This window comes from Sphaerodactylus townsendi, linkage group LG08 (genome assembly GCF_021028975.2).
Source record: "Sphaerodactylus townsendi isolate TG3544 linkage group LG08, MPM_Stown_v2.3, whole genome shotgun sequence".
Lineage (NCBI taxonomy): Eukaryota > Metazoa > Chordata > Lepidosauria > Squamata > Sphaerodactylidae > Sphaerodactylus > Sphaerodactylus townsendi.
In genome coordinates, this window is record NC_059432.1 from 7,676,023 (window position 1) to 7,689,110 (window position 13,088).

General features: G+C 47.5%; 1 protein-coding gene across 6 annotated transcripts in view; it reads left to right on the top strand.

Annotated features, from left to right (window-relative positions):
• Positions 1 to 13,088, top strand: part of GBF1 (golgi brefeldin A resistant guanine nucleotide exchange factor 1) — a 167,694-nt gene that overhangs the window by 119,137 nt on the left and 35,469 nt on the right. For all 6 annotated transcript variants that reach the window (XM_048505228.1, XM_048505231.1, XM_048505230.1 and 3 more), the window contains exons 24-27: positions 4,386 to 4,562; positions 11,007 to 11,071; positions 11,201 to 11,324; positions 12,773 to 12,844. In XM_048505228.1, coding sequence (XP_048361185.1) covers positions 4,386 to 4,562; positions 11,007 to 11,071; positions 11,201 to 11,324; positions 12,773 to 12,844 — 438 coding nt within the window. The remainder of the gene's footprint in view (positions 1 to 4,385; positions 4,563 to 11,006; positions 11,072 to 11,200; positions 11,325 to 12,772; positions 12,845 to 13,088) is intronic.

A 13,088-nucleotide genomic window follows, 5' to 3' on the forward strand; every position in this document is an offset into this window, starting at 1 on the left:
TGACTGGCTGGCCAGAAAAAGACCTTGTCAATGAGTTTCTGAGGCCACAGCTGGAGATCAGCAACTGTGCCATAGCATCATGAGCCTTGCCATCAATCAATGAGCAGCTAAAAGAATTGGCACGGACCCTAGAAATCTCCTCTTCTGTGGAGACCCCAAACAGGTCTTCAGCCGTTATGGTGCAAAAGGTGTCATCACTTTAAAAGGGGCACAGGAATACATATAATGCATGAAGTGCCATGTTCCCCCTGCCAATGTCCAGCCTTCCTTCCATCTTGGAGGGGGCCGACTTTCCAGCAACTGTACTGGCAGAATCCCCCTGTGCTTGCAGGCAGTCTTGGGGGGCCCTCAATACACTCTGGCCATGGCAACTTGGATCTTGGTGGCAGGCTGGGACCGCGGCATGTGTGAGGGAGGGGCTGGTTGCAATCAAGGGTCTCCCTCTTGGATTCTCACCTGTGGAAAAGCAAAACGGAAACATGTGAAGCAACATTAAGCTTTGGCGCCCTGCCAAAGGCCACAATCCCAGTCCCTTGGGTAGGGCAGACTCTGCACACACACACACCCATGCAGAACCTAAGGCTGTCCAAACACTGCTCACCTGTGCTGCATTGAAGTGCTCAGTGACTACTGATGAGCCATCCACCACAGCACCTACTGCCAACGGTTCTGTTTCTTGGACAGCTGGGCTATGACAGATAGGGTTGGCCGAGCCAATCAAGCCAGCATGACTGGGGACCTAGTCCTGCAATCATAAGAGACAAAGGGTATAGAGATATATAGAGATAAAGCCACCTGGACTTCCACGCCCACGGGTCAAAGGAATCATACCTTTTCCCATAGGAGAGGAAGGTGTCAGGAACAGAAGCATAGTTACAATGGGGACATCCAGGGACAAATGTTCCGGGCGCCCACCATTGGGGCCGCAGAAAAATTTGGGCTCATTTCTAATTTTTTGGTATTTTTAGTGTTTTTACTTTGTCGGCCAGCAGGGGGTGCAGTTTTTAGGCTAGTGGCACCGAAATTTCAGGCTATTGTCAGGTGCCACTCCTGATGATACCAGCCAAGTATGATGAAGTTTGGTTTAGGGGGTCTGAAGTTATGGACCCCTAAAGGGGGTGCCCCCATCCTCCATTGTTTCCAATGGGAGCTAATAGTAGATGGGCCTACCTTTTTGAGGGTCCATAACGTTGGACCCCCTGAATCAAACTTCACTAAACCTAGGTGGTGTCATCAGGATAGTATCTTGATGATACCACCCTGGTTTGGTGAAGGTTGGTTCAGGGGGTCCAAAGTTATGGACCCCCAAAAGGGGTGCCCCCATTCCCCACTGTTTCCAATGGGAGCTAATAGTAGATGGGGCTACCCTTTTGAGGGTCCATAACTTTGGACCCCCAGAACCAAACTTCACTAAACGTGGGTGATTTCATCAGGAGAGTCTTCTGAAGGTAGCCTAAAAGTTTGGTAATGTTAGCTTAAACATTGCTCCCCTGGCACCCTCAGATTTTCCCCATGTTCTCTCTTTAAATCCACCTCCTTTGGAGTGGATTTAAAGGGAGAATCTGGGCTCCCTAGATTAAAAAAAACATTGAAAATATTGTTGAAGGCTTTCACAGATGGATTCAACTGGTTGTTCTGGATTTTACAGGCTGTGTGGCCGTGGTCTGGTAGATCTTGTTCCTAACATTTTGCCTGCATCTGGCTGGCATCTTCAGAGGTGTATCACGGAGAGAAGTCTGTTATAAGAGAAGTCTGGACACAGTGTATAACAGACTTCTCTCTGTGATACACCTCTGAAGATATCAGCTACAGATGCAGGTGAAACATTAGAAACAAGATCTACCAGACCACGATCACGCAGCCTGGAAAACCCACAACAACCAACATTGAAAATGATGCTGTTGGGGGGGGGGGGGTCTACCCTGAAACAGCATCATTTTCAATGTTGTTTAAACTAGGGAGCCCTGGGTGTGTTGGGGCATGTTCTATAATGTGATGGTGACTTTGAGATGACCTGGTGCAAAAAATGTTGTTTGGCCATGGTGGCCGCCCATAGGGGGCCAGAGCGCAAAACTCAGATGTTACCCCAGGCTCCACTTTCCCTAGCTATGCCTCTGGTCAGGAAAGTGCCTAGTTACCTACAAGGCGTGTGAAAGGGAGAGGAAAGATCAAAGAAAGAATGTCTCCTCACAGCATGGTAACATGCAGCAGGCTGAATACGTATATTTTGTAGCAGTTACATTGACAGGAATGCATTTCATTCACCCAGATACAATCAAACTACACTGGTCTAGGAATGCTCCTCAATCTCTAGGTGCTAACCTTGACACAACCTGTTCCGCTTTAGAAGAAGAAGAATTTGGATTTATATCCCCCCTTTCTTTCCTCTAGAGGACTCAAAGGGGCTTACAATTTCCTTTCCTTTCCCCCCTCATAACAAACTGCCTGTGAGGTAGGTGGGGCTGAGAGAGCTCTGAAGAACTGTGACTAGCCTAAAGTAATCCAGATGGCATGTGTTGGAGTCCAGAAGTTAATCTGATTCACCAGATAAGCCTCCACAGCTCAAACGGCAGAGCGGGGATCAAACCCAGTTCCCCAGATTAGAGTGCACCTGCTCCTTAACCACTACACCACACTGGCTCTCAAGAAGGGCTACAGCAAACCATTCCCCAACAATTTGCCGTGTTCTGGAGCGCCAAGAAATTTGCTCACAGAGCTGGAAACTGCCCCCCACCCCCCAGCATCTCTCCCAGAGCATTTCACGTTCCACAATCCCCCTTGTGTGTGAAGGGCCATGGCTCCTGCTGCACCAACAGGACTGCAGTGCTGCTGGGTTTGAGTGTAGGAGGTGGCATCTCCGGAGTGTCTCCCGACCGTATGCGAGGGGAACGGGACCTGGTTTGGGAACCAGGCCCTTGCTCACCTGTTAGCTTGTCTGTTTGGGAACCAGACCCTTGCTCAGCCTTTGGGTTCTGCCTCTAGAAATTGTGTGCCCATTAAAGTTCTGAAAAGGGTCAGGTTAGCCACAGAGTATAGACTTTGCTCTTCCCTGTTGGTCTTTGCGCAGAGTGCTAGCTTGGTAGTGCAGAGTGCAGTCACGGTGCTTTTCCCACCACCAAAGTGCCTTGCACAGTAGGAAGCTGTCACGCACAGTCCTGTGCTGCACACCCTATCCCGTGAATTGAGCCATGTCCTCGGTGGGGGGGTTTGAGGCCTGGGGGTGGGGTGGGGGCAGCGATTGGGTGCTATAGAGAAGGCAAATGGGTCACGCCCGCAGTTGGTATCCTTCTGCTCCAGGCCTCATTGGTGTGGCCGCAACCACAGGGAGGTGCCTGAATTTCAACATCTGTGGGCGGCTTTGAGCCACACCATATTTTTTGTTGAGGTAACTTTCCCCGGTGAAAAGGGCTTTGGAAATAGGTTAACTCCGCCTCACTCCCAGGCACACCCATGACCACACGGGGGCAGTGGCCTGCTCCTGAGAGGTGCATTCTCTGGGGCTGTGGTGGCACCCAGGAGTGGTGCTGGGGGTCTGCGCCAGAGGGACTGAGCCTCCCCTTGGCATCACAGTCAGCCATCCCTTCCCCCGGCCCCGTTTCCCTTCCCTGGATTGTTCTGTGAGTGCCTGATCTGGAAAAATAATAATAATGCAGCGGGATTTTTTATTTGAAGAACAATCTCTTCATAGCTCAAAACTTTCTGATTCTGAACACTCTGTCTGAATTACACTTTCACCACATCTTAAAAGTTTCTCTGATTCTAAATTTGCTGTGATTGTTCATTGTGAGCTTAATGGAAAGAGAGACCAGGATTTTAACTTCGTACTATTCTGAGAGTATTGTTTTTAAATGTGGTTATTTAACTCTGAATTCCTTTGCTGAAACCAAATGCAGTGTAAATTACTTGGAATAAATTATTGTTTGGCAATAGAGACTCATCCTTTCAAACCAATTGGCTGTGTAGCCTTATAATATAATTTTTTTATTTGGAACTTCAAGACCTCCCTTATTGATAAAATGGACTCCAACCCCTTTTTGTTTCATATGTGATCACCTACACAGTAAAGGAAGCCTGCTGGGGAGCAGGATGTTTTTGCTGCTGTCGTGAGATTGGTGTTATTTGGGCACGTGGCTCTATCCTGCCTAATCTGGAACATCCAAAATTGTTTTGCAAGTAGTTCAGATGAAATATTTTACTGTGGATAATCTTTGAAATCTGCATAGCATTAATGACTGTGGCCGGAGTCTTGTCTTGCAGGCAAGGGGGAGACATTACACACAGCTCTGATTCTTCGTATATAAACAGCTGTTTGTTCCCTAACGGGTTCTTGGCTGATTTTAAATAAGGAAGGACTCCCTGATCTCTGTTCTCCTGTTCTCCTGCAGTCTGTTGAGAACCTGCCTGCCGTTTTTGGAAGCAACCCAAAGGCCCACATAGCAGCGAAGACAGTGTTTCACTTGGCTCATCGCCATGGCGATATTCTGCGGGAAGGCTGGAAAAATATCATGGAGGCCATGCTGCAGCTTTTCAGAGCAGAGCTGTTGCCAAAAACCATGGTGGAGGTAAGAAAACCGATAGCAGGTGCCTGGCTAGTTGGATCACGCACATAGCATTTACCATCCTGGGCATTTAGCTTGGCATAGGTTGGTTGCAGGGTGGAGGCCACACTTGGAAAAATGTCTTGAAAAAGGTAGAAAAGCCTAGACTATTTTAGCATGATAGCTTGGAGGTAAAAGAGCTCCATGCCATCAGCTCAAACATTCAGTGAAACAAACCATGAGCTGTAAAATCTGCAGAATAAGAGATTTTAAAAAATTAAAGGGGTCCCAATCATGATAGCCGTTTCATAGCAGTTTCTGTTTTCTTAACAAGAGGGAAAATACCAAGACGTATATGAGTTATTTGAAATTGTCAGGCACTCCCCACATGCAACAGCTCTCTCTTGTCTGCTGCCCCTTTCCTCATGATGTCCCAGCTTTGATGGGGAGGGGCTGGCCTCAGAACGGGCAGGAGAGGTGACTGATGCCCCACTCTCTCTTCCCCTGGCAGGGAGGTTCCTCAGAGTGCATGGGAGTCTCCCTTGCCTACTTCTTTCCTGGCCAGGCCCCGCTTGCTCCTTTTTACAGGAGTTGTTCCACCTCTGTGGCCTTCCGCAACCACCCAGGGGCTCTGGGCCACTTCCTCACTTCGCTTGCATTGGTTCCTGGCCCTGTCACTTCGCCCACCTTCCCAGCCACCCCCCTCTGGCCCCACCTTGGTGTCTTTACCTGACACCAAGGTCCATTCAGAAGAAAGAAGTATTTATTTGGGGTCCAGTTTTTCCTGGTAGTGCTTCATAGGGTTTTTTTTTTTTTTGCCTTCGCCATGGAGTTCAAAAAGGACTCTGAACTTTAAAAAAAGTTTTCTTCCTGCGTAGCATCGATACAAGGGTCGAATCCCCACTTGAAATTTGCACGCAGATCCAAACCTGTTCGTTGTGAAACCGTGTCCTCTTCATCGGAGTTTCTCCCTCCCCACCGCAGCGAGCACACAGCAGACACACCCATTGCAGAACTCTTAGCAATCCCCTCTACCAGGCGAGCTCGCTTCGCCGGTCTCCCCTGATTGGCTGGCGTGCCTTGATGGGGCGGGACCTTTTCCCACTGTGAAAACGTACATTGTAGGGGCATGATAAAAAAACAGTGTGTAAAAGTTTAACGTTTGTTTAACAGTTAATCGTTACCTGTGTAAACTATTAACGATTCAAAGTTACACGTTTGACTGTTTAATATTTGCGTCCCCTTCTGCTGGCCGATTGCAAAAGCGGAAACGAAACCAAGGAAAGGCTGTGCGTGCATCGCAGCGCTGATTGGTTGCCTGAATTCCACGTCACACTCCAGGGCGGGAAACAAGTGAGGGTTTCAACCCTCATCCCTCCCTTCAGATCAGCTCTGAACCGTGTTAATGGGGTCTATGCCACTTGCAACCAGGTCCTGCCAGAACGCGGATTAACGGGGAGAACGACTGCCAGAAACGGAATCTGCCACGCAAGCAATGGGGAGGTCGTCCCTCAAACCTGATTAGTTTGTGATCTGAAACTTGGTTAAGACGGTAGTGGGGATTCGACCAAGGATTGTCTCCTTTGCCTCAGTGAAGCCCAGTTCCAGCTTCCTGCAAGGCCTGTGCTGTACTTACACTCAAGGCAGCTAAGAGAGGACTTCCTGCCTTAAGACAGCCCTCTGTGAATGGCTCTTCGCTTTCAGACTTTAGGGGCAGTGCAGAGGTGGAGCCACCAGGGGCCCGGGGTGCACGTTACACTGGGTGTGTGCTGGGGAGGCGGAAAATCCCCCCCCACACACACACACACCACCACACTTACCTTCATGAAAGAGTGCAGGTTGGAAAAGCGGCCTGTTCCCTTCAGACTGAAAACGACCTGGTGGGAACTATACTTCCCCAGAGACCTTGCGAACCCCAGGGTCTCATGGGAAGCGTAGTTCCCACCAGACCATTTTTAGCCTGAAGGGAACAGGCTGCTTCTTCAGCCTGCACTAAGGTAACGTGGGGTGGGGGTGGGGGGGCAGAAAACACAGAGTGCACACCAGGCACACTCTGGCCTAGCTACGACTCTGGGGATGGGTCTAAAACCATCCTGTCCTCTTTGATGGTGTCCATCAAGTGGCCCCCTGTGCTTCCATTATTCCCTTGGAACTGAGAGCCACTTTGGAGCCTCTCTTGCAAAAACACAAAGAAAAAGAAAAAGATGTGTATCGGTAAGGGGAAAGAACAGCCTGCTTCATCACTCAAAAATCTCCTCAGCCAAAACTGCCTCTCAGGCTATGGGAATCAACATCACCGTTGCACTGGTCTTTGACATTGAGCCCCCTTTATTGTTCTCTGCACAGATCGCTTTAGAACCAGTTTTCTAGTTCTGACTGTTGTTGATCCATGTTGTCGTGGTCGAGCCACTGGCTGACTCCATTGTTGCCAGAGTTCCCTCGATGCTGATCAGGGTTGCCACCCAGCATCTGACACCCTAGCGTCTCTCTGCTTAGCCAATACCACTTAGTCACCAATCTGTAGTCAGTCTTCATCTCAACACTCCTCTCAGAACTGAGATTTCCCAGTTTGCTGCCTTCATCTGAAGTCCATCAGTTGTTAGATGATGACGTGGTGGAAGTGCTGCAACAGCAGGAGGAAACTGAGCCTCCACTGGCCCCATCAGGTGATCCATCCAATCTTCATGTGCCGCCTCTTGGTGTGAGGCTACAGTATCCCTTGTAGCTCTTTCCACATGCCTTCTCATCTGTGGAAGCAACGGCAATGTGATTTGAGGAGAACAGCGTCTCTTGCCTCTTTGACCTCATCCTCGTTGGACCAACCATTGGAACTGAGAGCTCAACTCTGATCGAGGCATCCAAGTAGTAGTAGATTTGCCCACCAGCACAAAGGGCATAGGTCAAATCATTCCCTCAACAGGATTCAGAATAAGGGTAGCGCTTCCAGTGCTTGACTCTGTAGTGGTGCATTCCTTGACAGGTTGTCAGTTTTTGTTGATAAATGGATTTTCATTATGTCAGATCGATGGGTGCTTAAAATAATAAACGTTGGATATCGTTTTGGATTCTCATTGTTGCCAGTGTTCTCTAACTCCCAATTCTCTTCCGCCCACTCCCCTCCTCTGTTAATACAGGAGATGTAGTCCCTGCTGGATAAAGGGGCCATTGGGCACCCCCTCCACATCTTAGAGATGCAGGTCTAGATTGGTCTTTTACCACCATTGCCAAACTTGGACCATCAATGGCTTAATAAACACCTCTGAAGGCAAAGGTTTCTAGCAGATATTCTTCCTCATTCCAAACACGGCTCATTTTGGTAGACTTAAAGGAAGTATACACATTCATATAGCCATTCATGAAAGTGGCTGCAAATATTTGAGGTTCCAGTGTACCTCTTTATCTTTTGAGTACACAGTCCTGCCATTTGGATTAGTCATGGCCCCCAGAACCATTACGAAATGCATGGTGGTAGTAGTGGCCTACTTAGCAAACAGGGGCTGTAGTGTGTTCCTCTACCAAGACAACTGGCTCTTGATGGCCCCCTGTAGGGGGTTGCTCACTTCATGTTTACAACCTTTCAAGTGATAGGTCTCATGGTGAATGCTGATAAATCCAAACTGGAACCAGTACAATCTAACAAGTTCATTGGGGCTATTATAGATTACAAGCTGTTCAAAGCAACCTTGCCAATCAACGATTTTGACTATTCAAAAGATGGTCAGGGCCTTCAAGGCTTAGAGACTTTAGTCAATCCTCTTTGTACAGAGATGTCTTGGCCTTATGGCATCAACAACTGCCATAGTGCAGCATGCCAGCGTGCTTTTGAATCCGATTGGTTCATCTGTAACCACAGCATCATCTTTGCCTTTGTCAATCCCAAGATCTGTTATTAAATCGTTGAGTTATATCTACAAGCAGAGTGGGACAGCTTTGGTTCACTTGTGTAGAGAGGCCACTCCGATTTTGTGCCAGATCAAATCTTTTCTGTCAGCTATGCATCCAGCAGGGCAACTCAGTTCAGTAGTGGATTCTGTGAGCAGGGATCTGTTTCCCCAACAAGACTGGGACTTAAATCCATTCTATCTCACGGATCTATTTGCAGTGTGTGGGCAACCATAAATAGATCAGTTCACTCTGTACCGAGTGTGCGATGAACTGCTCCCAAGTGGGAATAGACTCTCTGGGAGACGCATTTCTGATTCTGTGCAGAGGACCATTCCTGTTCATTTTCCACCATTCATTCTCAAGAAGAAGAAGAAGACGACGACGACTTTATTTACGGTCAATGACCAAATATTCACGCAGTTGAGCAAATTGGTCACAAAGGTGCAAGATAACAGGATCAACTGTATCTTAGTTTCTGGTCCTGAGGACCATGGCAAGAGCAGTGACCTGCACCTTTCCTGCTGCACCTTTCCACACAACCTCCTCAGATCCAGTCAAATGTACCATCACAACGTTTCATCTTTCAAACTAACGTCATGACTGATAATACACTGAGTCACTGGCCACAACGAATTAAGGAGGTTCACTTTTAGAAGACCATTGACCTGAAGGTTCTATTCCTACACATGGGATAGGTTTGTGAAATGGGCAATCGGCCAGGATGTTGTCCCAGAGACGTGTACATTAACCAATGTTTTTTATTACCTTATATTCCTAAATGAGTCTGGATTTTCTGCAGCATTGATTAAAATTCACCTATCTGTGGTCTCTGCACTTCTTTTGGGAGTAGGCTCTTATTACCTATTCACCCACCTGTTGTCAAAGCTTCTGAACAACATACATCATCCAGTGAAGCGGCCCATTCATCAGTGGAACCACAATTCAGTACTGACTAAACTGATGGGCCATTTGAACCTATGACCAAGTGCAGATACTCTCGTACAAGGCTGCATTTTTAGAGGCCATTACCTCAGCCAGGAGGGTGGAGGGCTTGCAGGTGCTGAGGTATTCCAGAATTCCATGCAAATAAACTGGTGCTCCAACTGAGCCTAGAACACCTTCCCAAGGTGGTATCAGCGTTCCACATGGGACAGGCTATTGCCTTGAATGTGTATTTTCCATCCTCCTCAGCTCTACCTGCGTAAAGCTTTGTTGTTCTACATAAAATGATGGCATCTGTTCCGCAACAACAATCTTTTTATTTGTTTCCGTGGTACCTGCAAAGGGCTGAAGATTACATCAAAGGGCTCAAGATTGCCTAAGTGGGTTACAAAAGCCATCACAAAGGTGTGTGAATCTGCAGGGATCCAGTGTTCCCTAAGGATCCACACCCAAGCCACCTCTGCCGCATGGAGTGCCAAAGTTAACCTCCTGAACATCTCTAGAGCATCCACATGGTCATTAAGTATTATTCTATCGCTGTTGACTCTTACAGAGATGTGGCTGTGAGGAGAGCACTGTTGCAGGCATTATTCAAATAGACCACCACACACCCACCTCCTATGTGATCAAGCTTGCTACTCTCCCAGTGTGGGACTGCACAGAAGACCCTTGAAGATGAAAAGCAGTGTTGCACTTACCTGTAACAGTAGGTCACCGAGTGGGCTTCTGTGCAGGCACGCATCCTTTCTTCTAACCCCACGGTGGGCTGGTTGCATATCTGCTGAGCATTCTGCAATTACACTTTTCCAGCTGTGACAGCAGTGAAGAGGAGCTCTGTTCTCCCTCCCCTCACATGACTGTTTGCAGCTGGGGGAGAGGAGGGACTGAGTGCTCTTTAATGAGTCCTCTAGAGAAGATAAAGCTTTCTAATCCCTCTGTAGCAGGCTTGTGCAAGCGCAGTCTCTAATGTGTGCCTGCACAGAAGACCACTTGATGACCTACTGTTACAGGTAAGTGCAACGCTGTATTTTCTCATACCACAGAGATCTGGAATAATATGCTATAGTGGAATTTTTAAAATGAGATTATTTTTAATAGTTCAGAAGGAGGGAGTACAGGGGAGCAAAATGACTTGTGACACTAACATAATGTAGTTGATAATGATTAACAGAATACAACTTATAAGTGATGTGTAGTGAATAACACATTCCTACAAAAGGAATTGTTATGTGGCCCCTTCTGCTTCCTCATTGGTCACTCAACTGACAATATAATAGTCACTAATGCACCCCTCTGCAAACAATAACCAATTGCAATCCGAAAATGAAAAGTTTTGTCAGTACTCTGTGGCTTCATTCAAATCACATTGAACAAGAGTTGTTATTCTTAGAGTTAACATCACTAAAGTGCACAGTGTAAGTTTTTTCCTCTGAAAAGTGAGCTGGTGGTTCAGTCAATTAAGAACATTCCATTCAAAGAACAGAAGCCTTGCTTTCTGAGTGGTGATCTGTTAACTTAAAGTAGACCATATTAGATTATGCTATGCTACAATTTATATGAGTTGCTTCTGGTTAGGAGTTAAGAACCCGGCAGTCCTGATAAGGGTCAATTATATCCTCTATACATTGGTTTGATTCACAGGTTGAAGATTTTGTGGATCCCAATGGCAAGATCTCTCTGCAGCGTGAGGAAACACCTTCCAACCGGTGGGTAGCCCAGCCAGTGTGGCCAATTAGCAGGCAAATGTGCCGTACTGTTGCTGAATACAGGGCGATTAGTTATGGGAGAAGATACTGTTTCGTTGTTCAATGAGACATGATGTCCTTCCTTTGTAGTGGTGAGTCCACAGTGCTCAGTTTCGTTAGCTGGCTGACACTCAGTGGCACAGAACCATCTGGCATGAGAGGGCCATCTACAGAGAACCAAGAAGCAAAGCGAATGGCTCTCGAGTGTATAAAGGTAATGGATGGCCAGGGTGGGGGATGGCATATGCCCAAGGGATGAGGACATTGGGATCATTCTGCCTGCCTGCCTGCCTGCCTGCCTGCCTGCCTGCCTGCCTGCCTGCCTGCCTGCCTGCCTGCCTGCCTGCCTGCCTGCCTGCCTGCCTGCCTGCCTGCCTGCCTGCCTGCCTGCCTGCCTGCCTGCCTGCCTGCCTGCCTGCCTGCCTGCCTGCCTGCCTGCCTGCCAGAATTGCCATTGACAACAAGTGACACATCACGTGTTGGGTTCATTTGTGTGCGAGTCTCTAACTAGTATACAGAAAACAACTCTTGTTGAGAAGAAGTTAACTTGTCAGCAATATTCAAAGAACGTTTAGCAAAACCAGAGTTCACAGTCAGCCTCTGTCCACGCTTGCATTGGAGTCATTTGTATTGATGTGGGTAATCTGCTTCTTTCCAAGGCAGCTGGGCTGAGGAGACGCCACTCTCGCTGTCCAAACGAGAGAGCGTGTGTTTCTTCCCATCCACAGTGGGCTTACTTTCTGCAGTATCCCCGTTTGTGCTTCAGCATGCTGAGGTGTGGCAGGGAAATTATTCTCTTGCCGGTCTATTGTGTCTACCAGTTTTTGGTAGAGTTGTCTGCTCTGTCAGACACAGCTGCACCCCCGGTTCAGCATCATGGAAGGAGGGGGAAAGTGAGGTGGGGCAGTTTGGGCTGCCTGACATCACGTTTTGAAAGCTTCCCCTCACGCTGGAGAACAAGGAATTTACACTAGACTTTCTCTTGTCCTTCACATGCAGCAGTGTGAGATGGTTGAGTGGATGGTGTCTTTCCAGACTATAGCTGGAGGATGCCATTTTTTAAAAAACAGTCCCCTGCAAGTGAAAATTCAGTGCAAATTCAGAAATTATGGTTTTAGTTCAGCCATCACTCTGCTGCATATTTTCCTATTTGCATCAAAAATATAATCACACACACACCCCTGCACAGTCTATAATTGTGCAAGCCAATTTATTCTCCCCCTCACCCCACCCCACCCCCACCAATTCAGAATGAAAGACTGTGTAGGGTCCAGTCTAAATCTCAGTTGATCCAGGTCAGACTCTTAGAGGCCTCCTTGACTTGGTAATTGTAGCACCTCAGTGCTGAACTGGGATCACGTTGAACGCTTATGGGGGTGAGTTTAAGAAAATGAGTCAAGTTTTGTTGAGCTCCGTTTTGAGACTACCCGTCTCTTTGAGAATCCTTCCAAAATTCTGAGGTTCTTCATTTAGCAGTGGGAGGGAGGAAGTCCTGGGATTCAGGATGTATATAGAAGTTAATCCCTCAAATCAAGGCTGCTTTGAACATCACTGTGGGAAAATACACTTGGAACCTTTTCAGAAATGCTTTTCTTTCTTTGTACAGACCCATTGGACAAATTAAACCCTCCTTTTCTCCCTTCTTAATTTTCTCTCTTCTAGCAATGTGACCCTGAGAAGTTGATCACTGAAAGCAAGTTTCTGCAACTGGAGTCTCTTCAGGAACTAATGAAGGTGTGTGTGAGAGAGAGAGGCTGGCAAGCACTTTCAACCTTTGTGAGCTGTATGGAATGATATGTGCAAAGTGATGTGAACAAAGATTCTTGTCGTGTGAACACTTGGGAAATATCACATGCTATCTTGGTGTGAATCTGGCACAGAAGGTTTTGGCCAGGGTAGTTCTGGAGATGATGGAGAGCCCACCACCACCACCAGCACCAAATTCAGTCTGTAGTGGTCTTACATTCCTAGTGAAGCA